Source organism: Mirounga angustirostris, unplaced genomic scaffold (assembly GCF_029215605.1).
Source record: "Mirounga angustirostris isolate CCGP_5_RB_7025 unplaced genomic scaffold, mMirAng1.0.hap1 SCAF_8, whole genome shotgun sequence".
NCBI lineage: Eukaryota > Metazoa > Chordata > Mammalia > Carnivora > Phocidae > Mirounga > Mirounga angustirostris.
Window position 1 is genome coordinate 14,152,384 of NW_026991716.1, and position 23,777 is coordinate 14,176,160.

A 23,777-nucleotide genomic window follows, 5' to 3' on the forward strand; every position below is an offset into this window, starting at 1 on the left:
TGACTCAAGGCAGAACTGTAAAAGTCCTGCTTAGATTAGACTTGGCAAAAAATGTTTTTCACCATCCAAGTTCAGCTAAATAGGGTCTTGCCAAATAATAGCCAGGACCTTATTAATTCTAACCCACAGACCACTTTTCAAACCATACTTTCTCCCCAGTCTTTGTGCCTTTTCTTGCATATTTTCATTCTTACATTCTTGATCCTATTTGCTCTTATATATTTAAATCTTGAATTTGCTTTTTTTTTTTCCCCCCCTTTTGGCTCCATTCCGTCTGCATCTTTTCTTTCTCCCACCGCATTGCAAACTTGGAATCTGGAGTCAAATTCAATCATATGAAGCCTTACCAGCCAGTATTGTGGTTTTTGCTCTTTGTTATCAACTATGCCTACAAAGGACTGATTAGTAATTGCATTAATTGGGAATCTACGTAAACTTAAAATGTGGACATCTCCACCCAAGGAGAGATCACCAGCTTCTAGGTGGTTGACCACTTTGACCAGTAGTTCATTTTTTCATCTCTGGCAAAGAACAAATTCTGGTAATTAACTACATCTGTACTGTATTTGACAAATTTTGGGTATCCTGAAATCTATCCTGAAAACTAATTTACTGGCAATTTTTAAAATATTTTGTCTACCAATTATAAATTAACTCCCTTCAAGATTAGAGGGTGGTTTTGCTTTTGTCGTTGCTCATAGCCATCATCAGGCCCTAGAAACCAAGTTAACACTCACCAATGTGCCTTGGAGACCGTTAGCCTCAGTTGGGTCCTCTTCCCCAGAAGGGAGAGAATCCAGCAGTGAAACTTCTACTGAAAACCTGGTGTCTTTTTTTGGTAAGTCAGCTGACTTTAGTCAAGTTGAAGAGAAATACTGAATATTCCTTACTCCTCACTGTAAATATCGGGGAAGAAATTACATCTTTCCCGTCATAGTTAATATCTAAAACTTTTTTTAAAAAAACTTAATTCTGCAAGAATTTCTCTTAACAGTTGAATACCCACTACCCATATTACCTAGTCAGAGTAGCATATCCACGACAATAATCATTTGCTCAGAAATTCCCATCGCTAGTTAGGTCATTAAGAGCAGTGTAGGCATTGCTAATTTTTAAAGTAATGCAGTTATTTTCCCAACTGAGAAGTTTTTAGAAAATGTCTTGCTAATTGCTATTTCCATGTTTAATCATTTTTCCTCAGAAACCCACAATCTGCCAAAGCAGCCTCCACTTGCCCTAGCAATGGGACAGGCCACACAATGTCTAGGACTGATGGCTCGATCAGGAATCGGATCCTGTGCATTTGCCACAGTTGAAGACTACCTACATTAGCTATGCATTTAAGGAGCTCACATGTATATTGTGGCATATAGTCAACATGGAAGTAGACCGGCTCTGCTGATTTGAAATTTAGATTTTTTTAATTATGTACTGGGGACAGGTTTTTGTCGCTTTACATTGCTTCCTAGTTTACAGCATGATGCAAATGATTTTCTAACTTGGTGTTAGGAGAAATTATTTTCCATCTTTAACCTCTTAGTTGTCTAAGAGTTAAATATTACTGAATTTCAGACGTTCAAATTGATCATCACAAATCCTTTAAAACAATTACCTGAAAGAAACCAAAAAATCCTGCCGCCTTTGTTTGGGGGAGAGGGGGGAAGGAAATGGAACAAGTTGTGTTTGTGTTAGCATGTGGGTGATGTAAACTTCAAATCGGGAGATGCTCCGACCCCCACTCCCATATAAGCATTCAATCAGTGTAACTTGCAAAACGCATAAACATCCGACAGTTTGAATTTATAGTGTTGATGGAAGAAATCATTTTTAATGTGTACTGTAAAACTTGAAATACTCAGGAGCTGAGTGAATACGTTTGTTGCTACTTACAATCCCGACCTGTTAGTCCCAGTAGTTTTGTTTTAACATGGTCTTTTTCAACTTTGTTTCCTGTTTAACTACAGACGACTTCTGTTGTAGACTCACAGTTTAACTGTTGTATTATAACAGTATTACATGTCAACAGTGTGGTTATGACCTTTATTTATATAAAAACCAAATATTTAGTCAATTTACCGTGTCTTAATTTAATCTTTGTACACCTTCCATTTTTAAGTGCTTAAATGAGTACTATATTGCAATAAAAATGTAGTGATATAATTAACCAGCCATTAAAAATTTACTATTACAGATACTAGAGTGTCAATTGAGTTTATATATCAGGTACCTGCACACTTCTAATTAAAACTAGAGCAATTAAAATGAATGGTTTCTACTATAAATCTGAGTTCCACAACCTCAGACTGCCTTCAGTGTATCGGCCTTCCCTGGATTAGGGTCAAACCTGACACTGGGGGTGCTGCAGAGAACAGGAAATCTGTTTCTGTAAAAACTCAATATGGCATGTGGCTTGTCCGTAAAATAACCAAGATAACCATATCCTTTGGCTGACTGTTAACTTTGTATGTACACTGAGGCTTCAGTTTTCTTTCAGAAGAAATCTTTCTTATACTTAGATGTTGCACTCTCTCAGTTACTTCTTTCCTAGTCTGTATTCTATGAAACAAACTCTCACCAAAGCACCAAAACATCTGCAAGATGAAGGCATCTGAGAGCTGCGGCTGAAAACCCCTAGGTGTCTGTTTCTCCTCTCCACGCACCCCCCTCCCCCCGGCCACTCCTACGGCGCACCCAGCACCCAGCACCGCCAGGTGGGAGACGCGCTTTCAATTAAATGCATAAAGGCTCGTAAAAAGAAAAACAATTCCTTTTAAATTGCGTTTTCTTCTACGTAGTCCTCAAAGACGACAAGGCACCATTGTACTCCAGAAGGATGAAATGGGGGGGGGCTTCCCCCAAAAGATCTAGATTTTTGCAATGACCCTTCACAAAACCATTTATAAATGATTTATTAGATTTTCAGAAAAACTAACCCTGTAAACCACATAAGTACTATACATACAAGTACATACAAGTTCTCATTCTTCATTTAGCTTTACTTCTTAGAAGTTTTCATCTTTCTGACCATCCACCGTCTTTTAAACCTCTTTGCATTTTGTTTTTTCTGGGTTCCTAAAATAGAAAATTTTGTGCAGTAAGAGTATTAGATATAAAATTCCCAAGAAATAATTCAAAAGTTTTCAAGATTCTATGAATACCTAAAATTAAGTTTATTAAGTCAGATTGTATAGATGAACGTACATATCACGCTAATCTGTTTTTCAGAAGCAACTTTAACATACTAATGTAGAAGCTATTATAAGCAAAACATTGATGCTTCATGATTAAGTATTTACTGTCTCCTTAAAAAAGAACATTTTTCGATACATAAAAAACCAAGAGAATAAACTGGATCTTACCCCAAGCATTATTCAGAAACTGAGCTGCAGCCTTTTTCACTGGTAATCTCTTATTTTCAAGAGACAGGAACTTATTTACTAGAAAAGAGAATTATTTATCATTTCTTTAATTTGCAATAAAAAGTGAGAGAACAGTCTGTAAAGAACTTACCAGTAGTTCTGTTGGTTCCTGGACCATACAAAGAATTCTGTATAAAAGCCTTCGCGGCTTCCTGCCTTGCATCTCTCAGATCTTGATCTTTTAGCCTTAGCGCCAAGTAGCTTTTATTCTGGCTGGTGACCAACACAAAAGGTCAAAATGAGCAAGTCTGATAACGTGTTTACTTTGAAAATAAAAAGCATTTTTCTTACTTCAAAAAGTGAAAAAACCAAAATCCTAAATTTGTATATGCACAGATGATGAATAAAACTAAATCACAGGGCTATTTTACTAGAAATCGATTAACATTTATGTTTTAAGCATGCAAATGTTCTTATGTAAATATCAGAATTGGTTTTCCCACAGAGGATCTAATCTGAAACCACTACTAATTAACATCTTTCTCCACATAAGCCAATACTTTAACTCCCTCCGGTCACCTTTACATTCTACGTGGAAAAAAAAGAAGACTCTTACCCGACAGACTGTACTTTTTGTACCTTTTCTTTAACATTCTTAGAAACACTTCCTTTTTCATATTCTTCCTTTTTCTTCTGCAAAGTAGCTAAAAAAATTTTATTTCAATTTAGTAATTTATGTAGAAATAAAGCAGAAACATTTACTGGAGTTCACTTTAAACATGCACTCATACCAATTTCGATGCAATTTTTATTTGTAAGAAATAGAGAACAGGTCCAAGCTACACTCTCTCAGGGCCAGTAACATTTGGCTGCAAATATCTGCAAATGCACTTGACACTTAACACGAGAAGTTATTTAAATCAGAAGAGATCATACCTTCTTTCAGCTTTCCTGATGATTTCTTTATGCTAAGGAAGAACAATAAAAATACTGATTAGTATGGCAGATAGCAAAGATTACTCCACTTACTACACAATTTCATCGGGCTTTATAAATAAGATACCCCCTTTCATTACCACCCACCTCAGTTTTTACTCAGGATCAGTTTTGGAAAGCAAAAGTCCCAACTTTGGAAAGCAAAAGTTGGGAATTGCTACCAGTTCCCAAACTAGTATATAACTAGGATGGAGTATCTTCTCAGAAAGTTGTGAAAGCGTATTAGCAAACTTCAATAACAGATTGCTGTAGTTAAGAGCTGAAGTGAAAGACTTAAGAAAAAAGTGAATTACATAACAGTATTCAAAATACGAAGTGAAAGGTGGTAGGACGGCATCCTTTTATTTAGAGAAATCATAAGGGATCAACTCAGCAGTTCAGGCACAAAAAGGATGGAGAGACAAATTAATCTGATAAAATACAACAAGATTCCCATACAGAAGCACTTGACAGAAAAGCTATACAAAGGAGAAAGTGATGATGGGATGGGGGGTAGTAAGAGAAGGAAGAGGTGACATTTGAGCTTGGTTTCTAAAGAGGGAAGGGGGAATATGCCACCAAATGCATCTGAATGTATAATATATTCAGGATTTTAACTTTGGAAAAGTTCTTTTACTGAAAATTTAAGAATCAGCAGCCTAGGTAAAAAATACAGGACTAAACTTCTGAACTTAAAGCATTTAGGAGAGACGGCTCGGTGGCTCAGTCGGTTAAGCGTGTGCCTTCGGCTCAGGTCATGATCCCGGGGTCCTGGGATCGAGCCCCGCGTCTGCCTCCCTGCTCAGCGGGGAGCCTGCTTCTCCCTCTGCCTGCTACTCCCCCTGCTTGTGCTCCTTCTCTGACAAATAAATCTTAATTTAAAAAAAAAGCATTTAGGAGAAGCAAGGGGGGCATAAAGAAATTACCCAATATTTAGAAGTCTAAATTTATTAGTTTGATTTCACGGGATAGATGGGGAAGAGGACGACAACATTTGCCTTTAACCATCAACAGAGGGCAAAGCTGCTAAATGAAGCGGGAGCAGCCAAGGCAAGTATGGGACAAGAGGAGCTTCAGGAGCCTGTGGACATGTCTGCTACTCCACTAAATGCTAAGTTTCAAGACTCCCTTTTACTCACCACCATCTACCCTCCCTTAGTATAAGGACAGGAGCACAAGCATCTGTTGACTGATACCCTGGAATCAGCCCAGAAGCTGAAGTTAGCTATAGGAATGAACAGAAAGTGGTAAAAGACTGAAAAGTGGAGTTAATTCCCTCCACCTTTCCCACCAAATTCAGATACCTACTGCGTAGCTTTTTAATTTATTACTTCTATTATGTGGACTCAAATAAATGTGTGGGCCGGTACGTAATTCATAGACTGGTGTATGTAACAAAGATCCACTACTTACTTAGTCTGTCCAGCTGTAGTTAACTTCTCTAGAATGTTATCTGGAAGGAGTTTTCTTTTCTTAAAGACATTTAAGAATTAATCAGCAGTGAGGTGCATGACCGTATGCCCCGACTTGCTTCTGAAGTTTCTGATCTTAAGGACAGCTTTACTAAAATCTAGACGAGTGAATTAGGCTGAGCCCTGCCCCCACGACCTCTAAGCTGTGGGAAGACTGGGCCCACGAAACTCAGAAACTGTTCCACATTCTCTGGAAGCACTTGGTGAAGACTGGGAAGGCTGCCCACTGTATCCCAACCCGAAAGGCAGTTCTACGCTGAGCGCAATTAAGTCCCGTCCACCCGGAGTCCGTCCTCTGTGGCCCATCTGCCAGGCGTTACAGCAAAGCAATCATACTCTCTGCAGTACAGCCCTCGGTTTACAAAGTACCTCTCGTAATTCTCACAGCAACCCAATTTCGGATAAAGAAACTGCCTCCGCGAGACTAAATGACTAGGCTGTCATGGTGAGCTGTCCCAAGTGGGATGAACCCTCCGAATCTCGAATTCACGACTCTTCCCACTCCCGTTCTCAATCGCTGCACAGCAAAGAGCTCGAGCGCCTTCGTTTTCGCTGTTGTCAGAAGGCGTATTAGCGACCTCCCCCCGCCCCAGGCTCCCAGCTGTGGCACCACAGGGGAACTCCACCCCGGCCCGGGGTTTTAAGGGGAGACGCCTCCCTACCCTCTAACCTTTTGTTCGATGAACAGCTCCTCCCGTCGCTTCCTCTTCTCCTTCAGGAGCGTTTTGTCCCTGAAAGAGGACAAGTTAGTAAGGGGCGACACGCGCGGGACGGGAAGGGGCGGCTCTCCCGGCCGGCGGCGGGCTCCGAACCTGCGCACCGACTCCCGAACCCGCCGCTCCTCTTCTCGTGCCTCCGCCTGCGCGCTGGCGAAAGTCAGCTCCTCCGGGGCCTCGTCGTCCAACTCGTCGTCCCCTTCCCCGTCTTCTTCCTCCAGCGGCTCCGCGGCCGCGCCGCTGCTGGGCTGCCCGAGCAACAGGCTGTGCTCCGCCGCCTCCTCCTCCTCCTCGGAGGCGGGCTGGCCCTCGTCCACCATCGCCGACTCCGGGATGCGGGACGCGCGCGGCCGAAGCTGCACCATGACCCGCGCGGCGCCCGACCGTCTGGCCTCTGACCCCGAAACAACGCGCAAGCGCAGCGTGACGTGGAGAGCAAGCGACGCCACTTGCGTCGCCCCCTGCAGGTGCAGATGCGGAGACGGCGGAGGCGCATGCGCAGAGCGGGGGAGGGCGTGGCCTAAGGGGAGCCGAGCGCTGGGGCGGGATGGCGGGTGCTTCCTTTTCCCCTGTGGGAGGTTTCCCCGCCTGGGACGCCACGTGCACTTCTCCCCGTCCCGAATAAGCGGCCGGAGCTCCCGCAGTGAGAGCAGATCGGGATGGGGCTTGCTTCTAGGAGGGGAGAGCCTCGTAAGAGCTCCTCCGCTGGGAAGCTGACAGCAGGGTTGCCTGGGCCCCCCCCCTTCCAGTCCCGCTGTCACGGGCTGTGCCGTCCAGGGGCCCAGAAACCTGGGACCACAAGCCCCGGTGGCCCTACCTAGCACCGCGACCCACTTGGTCCAGTTAACCTTAAAAAATAAAACTGCCAGTTATTTTACCAGCAAAAAAACGGGTTTACTCAGGAATCGCAGAGTTGCCGGGTAAGCAAGCTGTTGGCAAAACCATCGGCAAGTCCCCCAAACTAAGGAGCGGATTCTCTTTTATCGAGGAGCCGGGAAGCTGGGGGAGGCTGTCATAAAAGCCCATTGGAGTAAACTGGGGATTAGAAATAGGGTGGCTTCTCATTGGCTGGGCTGTTGCGGGGGGCGGGGGAGGAGGAAAGCCCTTCTTCCCCCCGCTGGGGTAATAAGGCCCTATCCACCTACCAGGTCTGGTAATAAAGCGGTATTCACCTACCAGGCCCACCGTCTCTTCCTGTTGGATTTGCAGGTGAGGACAAGCGGTAGAGCGTGAGACCTCCCCCTGCCGAACCTCCCGACTCCGTTTTAGTGAGACTTCCCTTTATTAATTTTCACATTGGATCCAATTAATCAGTATTTGCGGACTGGGCCCCCTTCACTCCCCGCACCCCAAAGAAGTGGCATTTCCTTCGAAGGGAAGAACTGTGCCATGGCAACAGGACGTGATGCCTTTCAGTCCTTCTGGCACTGACAGGAACAAGTTGACAGATGCAGGCTTAAATCAGTGCTCAGCACCAAACGTGTGCTTGGCTGCCTCAGCCACCGTTTCCCAGGTTCCCTCACCACCTGCTCCTGCACTGTCCACGCCTCCGTTCATCACCGACACCACTCCCTAACAGCTTACCATCTGACTACTGCATTAGGATGTAAGCTCTGTGAGAACAGGGTCCTGGCCTGCTGCCCTGCTCTAACCCCAGGAACTTGAACAGTGGCTGGTCCAGCGCAAACCCTGAATCTGTGAAAGAATGACTTCACCATTACTTAGTGAATGCAACCCTAGCGCTGCTTCTATCCCTCCAAACCCCAGGTAGGTTTCATTTCTTGGCATCCACGGCCCTTCCTGATCTCTGTGTTTATCTTCTCCCATCCATTATACAACACAAAATGACTCATCACTCTCTGAACAAACCAAGCTGTTGCCCATTTGCTATGCATTTGTACATGCTGTTTCCTCTGCTGATACTCCTCCATGTGGAACTATTTATATTTCAAAAACTGCCCCCTACTTCCTCCTAAAGGCTTCCAAGCACCTTAACGTTAAACCCATCCCCACTCCGCCCATCTCTAATTGCATCCTCCTCTGCATCTTGCACAGATTTCTTTACTGTAGTTTCCAATCTGTAAAATAGTTCACATGACCGTTGTCCCAACCATTCTGTGACCTCCTTGAGGGTAAGGTCCATATCTTACTGATCATTTTATTTCTAATGTCTATCATAGGGTAGACATTCAGTAAATACTAAATTGAATTAAATATCACATATAGTTTGCATTTTCAAATTTTTCATCCTCTCTAACGAAACCAAAACACGAACAAAAATGGCAAAACACGAAAACCAACCAAAAAAAAAAAGCTGCTGGTACCAAAGGCCCAGGATGAGAGGAGTTACAAAGAACAGTTATGAAATATCGGGGCCTTGGTCAGATGGAAATTACAGATTAAAAATACAATCAGACTCGCTCAGACAGTGTGCTGACTTTCATCATTGCTAACACTAGGAAAATGTATGGATTTAACTTTGAGAAGCCCAACAAACCTATTAACAGTGAATGATGGTATTTCAGGTAGAAAAATTGCATTATAAGAGGCCCCCTCTGTGTACATGCCTTGACCCACTCACGCAAAGTGTGAATCGAGCCCTCAGGAGCCCTACTCCTTGTAAGTTATGAACATCCCTCTTGCTCCTGCAAAGAACCTTTGGGATTTATTAAAAGCTATGACCAAGTTTTATGTGACTGCGTCTTGCCTGCTTCTACAAAAGCCCAGGGTGTAGCATTAAATGTAATTTTGTAAGGGGCTGAGGTAATGTGGCCCAGAGGTGTAATCACCCAGGGAGCTGATCTGATCCAAGGGACCTGCACATATATGACCTCCCTACGCTCTTTACTAAAGGCCACTGCTCCCAGTCAGACCACAGAGCAGGCATTCCTAGGGCCCTGGGGGCTGCATTCAGTAGTGAGGCTTGAGCAGAGAGCTCTCTTCTTACTACTTGATTCCAAGGTAATATGAGGGTAATTTTTTAAAGTTCGTGGGGGAAAAAAAAAAAAACCACAGACTTCAGAATTCAGTGTCTGGGAAAGCTTGGTGGGGCCCCCGCAGGGACCGTAATGCTTCTGTGTTTGTGATATCGATAAATAGTCAGCCATCACATCTCCCTTTCCTCTTTGGCTGCTAAGGAGGCCAGTGGTCAATTTTAGGCAGCTGTGTTTATCCTTGGAGTCCATATATTTGCATCATTTATTTTACTCATCCTGATTTTCTATCTTGATGATACTTTTCCCTTCCTTCCTTGCATGAGTTCTTGTTGTAAGCTATCCCACACACTGCGAGGCAAGGCAGCCAAACATGGTAAGCACTGAACAGGAAAAGCCCCCAACAAAGACATCTCTTGGGGTAAGATCTTTATACAATAAATGACCTACTGTAGACAGTGATTTTGTTTTCCATCAAAACTTGGCAAAAATCAGAAATACCAAGGTTTTACCCCTCTACTTCTCTGTGTGTCCAGATCGCAACAATTCAATCAGGATAATTACTTTTTTAAAAGATAATCTAATTATAAAATTTTCCCTTTCCAGTAACCAACCAAACACATAAAAGATATCTTATGTTTAAGTCCACACAAAATAAGATGCATTAACTTTGACTGTTCTCTGACTTCTTCTAAGAATATTTGCTATTGTTGTTTCTAGGCCCCCATCATTTATCATCAGGTGGGATTCCAGCCAGGGAATCAGAGGGTATTTTTAGATTTTCCAGTATTTAGCTCACCGTCCCCATGATTGGTTCTCCTCTGTTTGTGGCCTGGTACTTAGACATACTACAATTTCTTCTTTCCCCAGGGCGACTAAGAAACATTTTCAGTTTCATGAGGAGCAAGGGCTTCAGGAAGAGTGGTACCACATGGCCCCTGGAAATGAAACCTGAAATAGGACAAATAAGCAGAGTCAGAAACACGAAAGGGCTACTTCAGCAAGTCACACATTTCTTAGTTACATCCAAAGCAAAATCCCAATTCTCACAAATACAGTATTATGAGCTTTGTTCTCCCTTTTTTCATCTAGTTTCTGATAACTCTAGATGTAGACATTTCATTATGGGTTGATCCCAGTGATCAAGGGAATTTTGGGAAAGCAACTGCCTGGAATTTAGGTGCTAAATTTTATTTAAGGGATAGGGGAGACATAATTGCAAAGTGCATTTTGTGATTGTATAGCCAACCTCATAACTGAAGGTGTTGAGTTTTACGAAGTCTGTATACTAATTAAAACACCATTCTCAGGGTGCGCCTGGGTGGCTCAGTCGTTAAGCATCTGCCTTCGGCTCAGGTCATGGTCCCAGGGTCCTGGGATCAAGCCCCGCATCGGGCTCCCTGCTTGGCGGGAAGCTTGCTTCTCCCTCTCCCACTCCCCCTGCTTGTGTTCCCTCTCTCGCTGTGTCTCTGTCAAATAAGTAAATAAATAATTTTTTTAAAAACCCCAGCATTCTCATGCACTAAGGACACGAGAAAAATAACCTCATGTACCACACAGACCATGAACATTGTAGCTGAGTGAACAGGACTCTCAAGCCAGCTGTTGGACCTTATGACTAACTCTGACGTATAGTCAGAAAGTAGAAAACAAGCAAAAAGAGCAAAGAGGAGGGAGAAAGAAGAAAAATTCATTCCTGCTTCCTTCAAGGAAAAATACAACAGGAAGAAAAAAAACCCGCCCATCTCTGAATGCAGGATTCAGAGGATCCTGGAAAAGCAGGATTTTCTAGTGTATTCAGAAGAAAGCCCGTTGAGCACAGTTAAAAATGAAAAAGCACATGCTCAAGGTAATTCAATATTCATACTGTTCATCCTTTTTTTAAAAGATTTTATTTATTTATTTGACAGAGACAGTGAGAGAGCCCAAACTGGGGGAGTGGCAGGCAGAGGGAGAAGCAGGGTCCCCGCTGAGCAGGGAGCCCGATGCGGGGCTCGATCTCAGGACCCCGGGATCATGACCTGAGCCGAAGGCAGATGCTTAACCGACTGAGCCACCCAGGCACCCCCATATTGCTTATTCTTGACACAACACAGATCATAAATGCCTGAGACCTCAAATACTCTTCTGTCAGGATAGAGTGCAGCTAACGGACATCCCCAACCAGGTGACATCTCCACTCCTCCTGCCACCAGAAAGCTCCTCACATGCACAGTTACAGTCCCTTGCAGACTTCTAAAAAATTACAGCCCGTCACAGAGAACCTTCCGGGAATTCCCATAGCCTCAACTTGCACATGTTCTCCTTCCTAAAAAAGTGACTTTTGAGAATTCCTTTCTACATCCATCCTTCTCCCACTTTGCAAGAGCAAGCTGGTGCCCTCCCCCACCCAAATCTTACCATGATGCCTTATCCCAGAGTGTGAAAACGTCCGAGGGGCCAGATAAAGGGACATTTGAAATGTTGGTGTAGATCTCAGCCAATAAATGGTTTCTAAAGATTGGGTGACAAGGCATCCTTAGGCAATGAAGGGCCATTTCGTTCCTGCTTTCCATAAAACCAAAAGAGGGCCTGGTCTGATAGGACTGTCAACAAACACATCGCTAAATGCGATGCAGAATTACAGTGTGTATTTTAGCATATAACTTGGAAAGAGGTCCAAAATCTGAGTGGCGATGACATAATGAAATTCCTTTCATTCCTGGGGAATTATGTGGCTCACATTCTCAGGACCTACGTCTTTAAAAAGCAAAAGCTAGGAATTACAATTGACATTGGAAAGGTGAAATTTAGCTTGGCAGTAACAATCTGGCCTGCCCCCCTTCACATTAGGTAGAATAAGAGACGCAGATGAAGCCAACTGCAAATAGGAAACAATATTTCTTTCCCAGGACGATGCACAAACTATCAGAACAACTCCCTTCTTTGACGACTGCTTTTTTACTCACCAAGGAATTCTGTACTCTAAAATCATAAGCTGTCAGAAACTGCCGTTGGAAATTACAGCGGTAAAGGATAAATGTGCTTGAGGGACCCAAGTCACTTTGCCACTGAGCAGCAACCTTGCTTTCTAACCCTGGGACCGGGCTCCGCACAGGGGTGTCTGAACAGCATTACCTGTTTACCTTCAGTTTGCGGTCTCCAGGGAAACGGAACCCTGCGTCCACATTTCCAGCCAGACTGCACTTGACTCCCACACGGCCCTGCTTGCTGCTCAGTCTACCAAAAACAGCTTCACTTAAATTTCACCTAAACTCCACCCTCCCTCCAAATCCTATAGTAACTGTACCTTTTCCTTTGTTTGGGGACACGCACCATGTTCCTCCCACATTTGCAGAGAGCCAGTAAAGCTGATCTGACTACAGGTTAGTTTCTGGTGACTGCAGGTGGACTGGGCTAGCACAGCGTGAACTCGGGTTTCCTTCCAACACTCAGCCAGGGACACAGGAGCTAATCCGAAAAATTCATGTCCTGTGCATCTATGAAGGGCTGCATTTCCAGTAAGATTTCACTTTTATGGAATTATTAACCAAAATGTATCATTTACTTGTTGCTTTCAACAGCAATACCACAAATTATTGTTAGTGATAGTTCAATATGGAGGCATTTTTTAATAAAACATTTTTTAAGTTTTCAAAAAATTGAAAACAAATGGTTCATACCACATTTTGCTGCAGAAATATAAGGGAGTCAACAAAAGATTTTTAAGCATAAAAATATATTACATGAATATAAATTTCTGTGGTGAAAGTAGAATGGAAATACGAGTTCAAGGAGGAAAATAGTGAAGGTTGTTAAAAAGGACTTGTGTATCTACTTTGTAAATACATAATGGGTGTTGAGTGGAGGCAACATTCACACTGGATATATTTAAAACCATGATAATGGCGGTTTTATCCTAAAATGACAGTATTTTATTTCCCATACACTTGGAATCAAATCTTTTTCAACTACTTTGATACAGAATTTTACTTTAAGTTTTGTTTTGTTTGGTTTTTTGACAGAGCACAAGTGGACAGAGTAGCAGGTAGAGGGGGAGGGAGAAGCAGGCTCCCCGCTAAGCAGGGAGCTCGATGCGGGACTCGATCCCAGGACCCTGGGATCATGACCTGAGCTGAAGGCAGACGCGTAACTGCCTGAGCCACCCAGGCGCCCCTGATACAAAATTTTAGATGTCAAGTTTAAAAGAGGTACGTGAAGAAAAGTGCTTGAAGACTCATGTTGTAGCACCCTGCACCCCCCCAACACACACACGCCGCCCCCCCGCCCCCTAGCAGCAGGGGGACCGGGACCACTGGGTTTGCTCCGGAATCTGTTCATGCCACTGGTATTGGTTAATGTGATTATCTAATTTGAGAAAAAAATTATGCAATAAACCTTCAAAATACAGTGGTTAAAAGACGGTTGCTCCTAGGAAAATGTGATGTATGCTTTGGAAAGACATGGGAGGTCACTAAAAATAATTCTATTAAATTAGTGTAGGTGGGGGACGCCTGGGTGGCTCAGTTGGTTAAGCATCTGCCTTTGGCTCAGGTCATGATCCCGGGTCCTGGGATCGAGCCCCGCATCGGGCCCCCTGCTCAGCGGGGAGCCTGCTTCTCCCTCTCCCACTCCCCCACTCGTGTTTGCTCCCTCTCTTTCTCTGACAAATAAATAAAATCTTTTAAAAATAAATAAATTAGTATAGGTGGGAAAGACTAGGGGGAGGGTTGCTTCACAAATTTCTTTTCATAAGTTCTTGTTGCACTTTAAAAAAGAAAAAAAAAGTAGAAAAATATCCAAACCAGAGGTCGTAATCCAGTGTTTTCCCAGACTCCCAGATAATAAGAGTCACCTGGGCCACTTGTCAAATATACAAACAGTCCTCCTCACGCCCTGGAAATTCTGACTCAGGAAGTCTAGACTAGCGCTGTGGGATCTGATTTTTTATTTTTATTTTTTGGCTATCTGTTTCGTTTTACAAAATAAGGGCTGGGGTGATCTTTATCTTAAGGGGCATCTAGGGAACACTGGGAGGATGAGGAGCAGAATCAGCAGGTCCCGACTTACAGAAAAGGCCTTCAGCTCTATCAAACAAAGCAAAACAAAATAAATGAATGCACAGTTTTGCTATAAACAAACATATTTTAAATAAATAAAATTAAATATTTTTAAGTATCTTTAAGTATATTTTGCTAAGGCATCTATGTGTCCTTTTAAAATTATTCTGACTTTACATGACTTTTTGATGAACAGACTAACCAAGAGCCCAGCTGCATGAGCCAAGAATAGGGCCCTTACTACCCACCCATGACAGCTCACCCGGGCATCGGACTTCCTACCAACTGCAGTCATCTGTAAATTAAAAGTAAACTCTTGGGGCGCCTGAGTGGCTCAGTCGGTTAAGCGTCTGCCTTCAGCTCAGGTCATGATCCCGGGGTCCTGGGATCGGGCCCCATGTCGGCTCCCTGCTCAGCAGGAAGCCTGCTTCTCCCTCTGCCTCTCCCCCTGCTCATGCTCTCTCTCTCACTATCTCTGTCTCTAATAAATAAATAAAATCTTAAAAAAAAAACCTAAAAGTAAACTCTACACTCTTGATGAGCAAATACATAATTAAAGCAATCTATAAAACCATTTCTAGCTAAGAACTCCTTCGATTTATAAACTCCATTGACAGTTGGCTTTCTTGGGGGCACTTCTTCCCCTGCAGAAACGTGTTACCTCCCAACCTTACTGACCGCCTCTTCTGGGACGTCCCCCCCACCCCTCCACTCTGGCCACACTGACCTCCAGTGCTGTCCCTCCCACCTCCCAGGCGTGCATGGCTTGCAGCCTCCACTCCAGGCAGTTCAGTGTCTGGAACGCCCTTAGCCAGACAATTTCCTTAGCTAACTCCGTCCCCTCCTGCAAGCCTGCTCAGACATCTCAGTGAGGCTTGCCCTGACTACCCAGCTGAATCCTGCAACCCGTCCACTCCCCTTCAGCTCTACCTTTGCTTTTTGCCACAGCCTGCTGCCCCCCTTCTTGCCTGCTATACCATTTGCACGTTTATTATGCTTCCTGTTTACTGTTTGCCTCCACCACTAGAATGTCATCTTCACATGGCAGATTTTTTGGTTTACCGATATGTCCTATCCTGAGCACCTAGAACAGTGTACTTAGTACCTAGTACCTAGTAGGTACTTAGCAGATATCTGTGGACTTCAGCTGAATTCCAAAGTTTAGAAAATTTCAAAGATGGTAGTCAGGGGGACACAGGAGGCCCAACGTGTTGGAAGGCCCTTCACACCATCTCTCAGGCGAGCACAAATCCCATTTCTGTCTCAGCAAATGCACAGACCCTCATGTGCCGAGGACCTCGGGGGTTGAATAACAGTCAAAACCTTGAAGCCCAATCGGAAAATACCTAGGGTCTACTCTAACCGTAATGGCTTGGCAGAACTCATCGGAGACAACCATCGGGGATAGGGAAAATGACAAAAACAAAACCGGAACTAATTAACACCTTGAAAATATTAATACATTTCAGTGGGAGGCAAATTCTGTGACTTCGTCTCTAAATTAGAATTGGGGCAAGGAATCTAAACAACTTGAGCAAGGTCTCAGATGTCCTGTGAGAGCCAAGTTTAAAGTGTAGGCAGCATCCTGCTCCCTGTTTAGGTAAAAGGAAATTAGGTTAAAAGGACGTATTATCCCAGTTTTCATTTCTCTCATTAACCTAGAGCAGCTGTTGGCCAACTTTTTTCTGTAAAGAACCAGAGAACATATTTTAGGCTTTGCAGGCCAGACGGTGTCTGTTGCAATGACTCAGTTGTGTTGTTGTAGGTGCAAAAGCAGCCGTGGACAATACAGAAACACATGGCCGTGGCTGAGTTCCAATAAAACTTTATTTACAAATACAGACGCTGGGTGAATTTGGCCTACAGGAAGCAGTTTGCTGAGCCCCGACCTAGCATAAAATTCAACCCAAATCTATCATGCATGAGATATAAGAGAAAATTCTTCCCTTGTTAGACCGTGTGTTCGAACGCTCAATTGCTCTGGGCCTGGTTCCCGTTTGAAAAGTCAAGAAGGGTAAGATCACCGGCATCTCTTCTAAATGTCAGCTTTGACGACTCCTAGATAAAAAAGCACGACTGTCTTCACTGGTCAGATACACTCATCTGGGAAAATTCCCAGACTTAGTGGTACAGACAGCCTCAGCTCCCCCAAGAAGCCAACAGAAGGTGGTTCTTGTGGTCAGTGCTGGGTCAATGAGTAGCTTGTCAAATTTGATCAAAGTTTCTAACGAGCAAGTAGCCAGTCTGTCTGAAAGGAGACATGGCAGCTTTTCAGGATGTGAAGCTGAACAATTTTGGCTGGGAAGGAGAAGCAGCTGAGTCAGGTCTGTAGTTTTAGGAAGCCCAACTTACGAAATGATATCCTTATATGCCAGGATGTTCTTCTTAACTTGCAGGAAAACTACCAAGTTCGATTTCCTTTCAAGACACACACGATGGACGCCCAGTAGCTGCTGGTCAGTCCAGGGCACGAAAGGCAGAGACCAGCTCTGGGCTTGTGGAAGCACACTGCTTTGATTTTCTTCTTCTTCCCCATCTGCATTTTGTTGCTTTTCTACCGTGATGATATGTTTTCATTCTTTCTACTTAGTAGAGGTGAGCCGGAGATCATCTGACTAAAAATAAACCACATGAGAAGAAAGGGACTGGGGATGTAGCTCATTCCCTCCTTCAGGAAGTTTCTGCCATCCTGCTCTTGGAGGATTCTGATGCTCTTTAAGCAGACGAGGGGCCTGAGTTGTCCGGCTCTGACATTCCTGTGAATGATGCATGCTGGGTCCAGGTGCTACAATGCCTATTAGAGGCCTCATGTCTATTTCTCAGGGGTAAGTTAGAAGAGAATTTAATTTTTTTTTTTAAAGATTTTATTTATTTATTCGACAGAGAGAGACACAGCGAGAGAGGGAACACAAGCAGGGGGAGTGGGAGAGGGAGAAGCAGGCTTCCCGCGGAGCAGGGAGCCCAATGCGGGGCTCGATCCCAGGACCCTGGGATCATGACCCGAGCAGACGCTTAACGACTGAGCCACCCAGGCGCCCCAAGAATTTCATTTTTAATAGGACAGCTTTATTGAGATGTCCTTCACATATAATCTGTTTAAAATGTATAATTTCATGTTTTCTTTAGTATACTCACAAAATTGCACAACCATCACCACAATCGACTTTAGAACATTTTCATCACCCCAAAAGGAAACCTGTCCCCATTAACAGCCACTCCCTATTCCTCTCCACCCGAACCCGAGACAACCACTCATCCACTTCAAGTCTCTGTTGAATAAATGTAATCATAAGATTTGTGGTCTTGTGTGTCTGGCTTCTTTCACTTAGTATAATGTTTTCAAGGGTCATTCATGTTGTTGAATGGATCAGTACGTCATTCTTTTTATGGCTGAATGTATGATACTCCCCTGTGTAAATACCAAATTTCCTTTATCCACTAATCAGATGAAGGACATCTGGATTGTTCCCGCTTTTTGATTATTACGAACAATGCTGCTATGAACGTTCATGTACACGTTTTTGTGATGTTTTCATTTCTCTTGGCTATATACCTAGGAGAATCACAGGGTCGTATAGTAGCTCTGCATATAACCTCTTGAGGAACTGCCAGACTGTTTTCCAAAGCAGCTGCACCATTTGTACGTTTCCACCTGCAACGGATGAGGGGTCCAGTTTCTTCACCAACACTTGTTGTTTTGTTTTGTTTTTTTTAAATTATAGCCACGCCAGTGGTTGTTAAGAGGTAGATCATGGTGGTTTTTTTTTTTTAATGTTTTATTTATTCATGAGAGTCAGAGAGAGAGAGAGAGAGAGAGAGAGAGAGAGAGGGGCAGAGGCAGAGGGAGAAGCAGGCTCCCCGCCTAGCAGGGAGCCCGACGCGGGACTCGATCCCAGGACCCTGGGATCATGACCTGAGCCGAAGGCAGATGCTTAACCATCTGAGCCACCCAGGAGACCCTATCATGGTGGTTTTAATTCGCATTTCCCTAATTTTAATAATGTTCAGCATATTTTCAATATGCTTATTGACCATGTATATGTATTTGGAGAAATGTCTATTCAAATATTTGGCCCATTTCTAAATTGGACGATTTCTCTTTTTCTTATTGAATTGTGAGAGTTCTTTATATATTCTGGATGCAAGTCCCATATCAAATATTAGACTAGCAAATATTTCCTCCCATCCCATGGGTTGTCTTTTTTACTTTATCAATGGGGCCCACCAAAGCACAGAGGTTTCTAATGTTGATTGAAAGCCAATTTACCCATTTTTCTTACATTACTTGTGCTTCTGATGTCATATCATGGAGGCTTTAAGTAACTTGAGGTCACAAAGACTTACTCCTATATATTCTTTTAAGCATTTTATACCTTTAGCTCTTATATTTAGGTCTATGATTCATTTGGGTTAATTTTTGAATGTGGTATGAAGAAGGAGTCCAATTTCATTCTTTTGCAGGTGGCAATTCAGCCATTCCAGAACCATTTGTTAAAAGGACTACTCTTTCCCTGAATTGCCTTCATACCCTTTCCAAAAACCGGTTGGCCATACACTGAGGGCTTACTTCTGGACTCTCAGTTCTGTCCCCCTAATCCATACGTCTATCCTTATGCCAGTGCCATGCCATCTCGATAACTGTAACTTCGTAGTAACTTTTGAAACTGCAAAGTGTGGGTTCTTCAACTTCATCCTTCTTTTTGTTTTGGCTCTTCTGGGCCCCTTGCATTTCCATATGAATTTTAGGATCCCCTCACCAATTTTTGCCAAGAAGCCAGCTGCAGTTTGGATGGAGACTAGCTGTATCTGTAAATCAATTTGGGGAGTACCGCCATCTTAACAATATGGCGCTGTCTGGTCCACAGACATGAGTGTCCTTCCACATGTTTAGATCTTTTCATTTCTTTTACTGTACAGTTTTCAAAGAATCTGTTTTACATAGAAGGCAAGTTTTTAAGGGATGTCACCTAGTTGCTGCCACTTACACACGAATGAAGAAGTGGGCCGAGAACACAGACAGTACTGATTAAAAAGACAGGGAGGAGATTAGATTCAGCCACCTCACCAGAAGAGGGTCATCAAGTGCATTTCCACACAGTCTGTGGCATATTTTTTTATCCCAGTGAAGACTCAGAATGCTGGTCCTCATCCTGGCTGCGCGTTAGAATCATCTAGGAAGTTTACGGAAATCATGATGCCCAGGCTACACCTGAGGCCAGTTACATCAGAATCTCATGGGTGGTACCCAGTCGTATTTTTATATATATATTTTTTTATTTATTATTATTTGATAGAGAGAGAGAGCACAAGCAGGGGGAGCTGCAGGCAGAGGGAGAAGGAGACTCCCCGCTGAGCAGGGAGCCTGACACGGGACTTGATCCCAGGACTCTGGGATCATGACCTGAGCCGAAGGCAGACGCTCAACAGACTGAGCCACCCAGGCGCCCCACCCAGTGGTATTTTTAAATAAGAAGCTGAGGTGACAACCACTGGCTAACATAATGATAACAAATTTCAGTGAAGTTTTACATTTTATTTATTTGTATTTCTTTATGAGTTATGTATGTTCTACCTTATTCTAGAAAGGAATTAAGCAGACTGATAAGAATATATAAACTAGGGGCACCTGGGTGGCTCAGTCGTTAGGCGTCTGCCTTTGGCTCGGGTCATGATCCCAGGGTCCTGGGATCGAGCCCCGCATCGGGCTCCCTGCTCGGCCAGGAGCCTGCTTCTCCCTCTCCCACTCCTTCTGCTTGTGTTCCCTCTCTAACTGTCTCTCTCTCTCTCTGTCAAATAAATAAATAAAATCTTAAAAAAAAAAAAAAAAAGAATATATAAACTAAGTTAAAAGGGAAGACAAAACAGCCAGGGTGAAAAAAGAAAGCAAAATGAAGGTGAGGATAAAATAGAACTCAGAATGAGGCTAAAAACGCATAGTCTGATGGTCTCCACTTTCCACACAAATATGGGAGACAGGATCAGCACCACGACATGGCCCCAAATACTATTATTGAGGATATCCGGCAATTCGGCAGATATTTGGCAACGAGACCAAAGAGGAGCTCACCCAGGCCGCCCCAGGGAGAAAAGCGGGTGATGAAGGTCCACATGGACATCTCCCCGGCCATGTGCTGGGTATTCAACTCACCTACACCTAAATGCCATTACCAACTCTCGCTGAAAAATACAAATGAAAGCCAAGCCTACCGAATCAAAGAACTTTCCAAATGTTCATCAAAGAAGAACTTTCAAAATGTGAACAAGAGCCCTAAGGCAAATTCCCTGGAAGAACATACAGCTGCCTTGGTCTACAGTTAACGGATATTTTGTTCTTCCATCAAAGCAACTACAGACCGAATTAGAAAACATAAACTCTGTGTCTTTTTTTTTTTAATGAGAACAGTAGGTAAGATCCGTTTCGACGACATATCCAAACGTGCTCCGTACCTTCCATCTCCCACCTTGGTAATCCCTGTACCTGAATCTGTTGGTGGCAGGGGTAGTTTCCATGTTGAATTCGGCCACTGGCACTCCCCGCGCAGACACCTGGGGCGCGAACATGGCGGCAGGGTAAACCACGGAGGAAGTTCCCACCTGCCAAGCAAACGAATGGAAACAGACAAATGACCACACGATGCAGAGAAGAAACATTCTTTCAGAAAACCTGACACAAACTCAGGCCAGTTTGTGGTTGCAGATGTGAGGAAAGCTAAGCTGGATGAGATCAATGGGGAGCTTCCAAGGGACAGATGGGAAGTTAGGAGGCATCCTTTCAGCTGATCACTGGAAGAATGTGCTAGAAGAAAAGCAGCACCAATGCAGAGAATGGCAGATGAATGGCTCGGTTTTGTTTCTGCTCTGGGAGGTGATGCCAAGAATCCATGTTCTTTTTTATTTTAACATTAGAAAATTCCAAGAAAAAATATATACATGTCATTCAGAATCCTACTACCCCAAGATGACCACTGTTCACATTTTGATATATATTCTCTCAGGTTTTCCCTACAAATACATATTCACAAATGTGCTTTCCAAGAAAGGAAAGGCCAGAACATGCTGTACAAACCAGCTTTTCTCATCTGACCATTGGTCATGAGCACTGACGCTCTGGGATGCGCTCAATAAATACTGGCTGAATGAATATGCACCCGTGAGAAAGTGCTTCTGCTTTTAAAGACAAGTTACAGAAATTCTGAAATAGCCTTTGTCCAATTTACGCCACTTCTAGGAAAATATGCCCTAAGGAAAGGATCTGAAGAGCATGCTAAGAAGTTATGGCTGAGGATATTCACCATAGCATTATTTAAAATAACAAAATGTGAAATGGCCTAAATGTCTAAAAATAGAGAATTGGTTAAATAGCTCCTTTTATATCCAAGCAATAGGACATCATGCAGCCAATTAAAAGGTGATGCAGATTTGTGGTGTACTGGCATGGAACATACATGAATAAAGTTGTTTCAAAACAAAACACACAGTCTGAACCCATTTTTGAACTTTAAACAGTATGTATACATCTGCATTAGAAAAGGTCTAGACCAGGGGCAGGCAAATGTTTTTCTGTAAAGAGCTGGATAATAATGTTTTTAGGCTTTGTAAGCCAGACAGCCTCCACCACAAATAGTCAACTCTGCCATTAGAGTGTGAAAGCAGCCATAGACAACACAGAAAAATGGACACGGCTGTGTTCCAATAAAACTTTATTTACAAAAGCAAGTGGCAGCCCAGATCTGGCCCACAGGCCACAGTTTCTCATTTCTGATCTAGGAAAAAAAAAACAAAAAAACTAAAATGCTTACAGTGGCTATTTCTGGATGGTAGAGTTATTGGTGATTTCTAATTTCCTCTTTGTAATTTTGTACTTTTTTGTTTTCTCAAATTTAATAATGAGCATGTAGTACTTTCAAAATCAGAACCAATAACATGTTTTTTGTTTTTGTTTTTGGTGGGAAGAGGCTTTGTGAAGCCCAAGACACAGTCTTACATAGTTTCACATTTAAGATGAATTCGTATTCATTGTTTCTTCATTTTTCTGTAGGGTACCACGAGTAGGGTACAACACACAAATTCAGAGGGGAAAGGAAGGAAAGGGAACAGAGAAGAAAGGAAGGGAGGAGGGAGGGAGGAAGGGAGGAGGGAGGAAGGAAGGAAGGAGGGAGGGAGGGAGGGAGGGAGGGAGGGAGGAAAAAAACACCAAACTCCACCCCAGTCCTGGTGTTACAGAAAATCTCAAAGATCAAGGAAGGGAATGACCTACCACTAGACATAAGTCACAGAGGGTCAGCTCTCTGTCAACCTCCTCCAGAATGGCAGGATCCAGGTTTTCTCCAAACCACACCACGTGAGGTCGCAGCAGGCCCCCGCACCCTGCCTCTTCGCACCTGTAAGAACATCATCCTTCACCCAACCCCAACACCTGTCCCACCAGGTCTGCCCAGGTGGATCAAAGGAAGAATGGGGCTACCCCAAATCCAGTCTGTCCAGTTGCACAGCTCTGATCCTTCTTATCCTCTACTCCTCCCCTTCCAGACCATGTGAGCTTATCCTGAATAGAAAGTACTCGTGTTGGGGCGCCTGGGTGGCTCAGTTGGTTAAGCGACTGCCTTCGGCTCAGGTCATGATCCTGGAGTCCTGGGATCGAGTCCCACATCGGGCTCCCTGCTCGGCAGGGAGTCTGCTTCTCCCTCTGACCCTCCCCACTCTCATGTGCTCTCTCTCATTCTCTCTCTCTCAAATAAATAAATAAATAAAATCTTTAAAAAAATAAATAAATAAAAATAAAAAAAAGAAAGTACTCGTGTTAACGGCCCTTGTGTTGACAAATGTGTTTCGGCCAACCGTCACATTCCCTTTCTAAACAGTGTTTATTCATAAAAAGACAGACAACAGGCCCAAAATGGAGTCCCTTGTGCTAAGCCCCACGTCAGCAAACCAAGACTTAATACCTCACCACCTGGCTGTAGCTTCAGCCTCTCCAGGGAATGTGAGCTTTAAACCAGTCAGTGTGGAACCTCCTGGTCAGCACTAGTGGGGTACTCCGCTGAAATGCCCCTTGTGTCCCCTACAGGACGGTGACCTTGCCTGAAACAACTCCCTCTTTGCTAGAGAATCTTGCTTGCCCTGCCTCCTTCGGCCTATAGAAGTCCTCCCTTGTGTGTGGCTCCTCGGAGCTCCTTTCTGTCTGCTAGATGGGATGCTGCCTGATCGGAGAAGCTCGGACAAAGCCAATTGGCTTTAACAGCAGCTCTCTCCTTCCCAGCTACTTCACCGCACACATCGGTGT

At 43.7% G+C, this 23,777-nt stretch overlaps 3 protein-coding genes across 10 annotated transcripts in view; 1 reads left to right on the plus strand and 2 right to left on the minus strand.

Moving 5' to 3' along the window:
• The window catches only part of RANBP9 (RAN binding protein 9), a 91,891-nt gene extending 89,731 nt beyond the window's left edge, over positions 1-2,160 (plus strand). Inside the window, exon 14 of the mRNA XM_045866351.3 lies at positions 1,202-2,160. Within this exon, the coding sequence (XP_045722307.1) occupies positions 1,202-1,332 (131 nt within the window). The 3' untranslated portion in view covers positions 1,333-2,160. The remainder of the gene's footprint in view (positions 1-1,201) is intronic.
• A 733-nt stretch (positions 2,161-2,893) lies between these two features.
• NOL7 (nucleolar protein 7) lies at positions 2,894-7,755 on the minus strand. The gene is made up of 8 exons (XM_045866358.3): positions 6,619-7,755; positions 6,477-6,537; positions 5,748-5,806; positions 4,296-4,327; positions 3,976-4,063; positions 3,511-3,632; positions 3,360-3,437; positions 2,894-3,072 (listed from the first exon to the last, which is right to left on the minus strand). Exons 1-8 carry the CDS (start codon positions 6,885-6,887, stop codon positions 2,996-2,998), a joined length of 786 nt encoding a protein of 261 aa, XP_045722314.1. The 5' UTR covers positions 6,888-7,755; the 3' UTR covers positions 2,894-2,995.
• A 900-nt stretch (positions 7,756-8,655) lies between these two features.
• Positions 8,656-23,777, minus strand: part of SIRT5 (sirtuin 5) — a 35,473-nt gene continuing 20,351 nt past the window's right edge. For 3 of the 8 annotated variants that reach the window (XM_064597159.1, XM_064597158.1, XM_064597160.1), the window contains 3 exons: positions 22,752-22,875; positions 20,973-21,088; positions 17,125-18,146 (listed from right to left, as the gene is read on the minus strand). In XM_064597159.1, coding sequence (XP_064453229.1) covers positions 18,002-18,146; positions 20,973-21,088; positions 22,752-22,875 — 385 coding nt within the window. In that variant the 3' untranslated portion in view covers positions 17,125-18,001. The other 5 variants (XM_064597162.1, XM_064597161.1, XM_045866352.3 and 2 more) reach the window with 4 other exon arrangements.

Excerpts from the sequence above, each read along its gene's own strand:
- NOL7 (XM_045866358.3), bottom strand. The coding sequence starts at position 6,887 with ATGGTGCAGCTTCGGCCGCGCGCGTCCCGCATCCCGGAGTCGGCGATG. Across the intron at positions 5,807-6,476 it reads AGCTGTTCATCGAACAAAAG|AAAAGAAAACTCCTTCCAGA; the intron begins GTTAGAGGGTAG and ends AATGTCTTTAAG. Across the intron at positions 3,438-3,510 it reads AGGAACCAACAGAACTACTG|TAAATAAGTTCCTGTCTCTT; the intron begins GTAAGTTCTTTA and ends TCTCTTTTCTAG.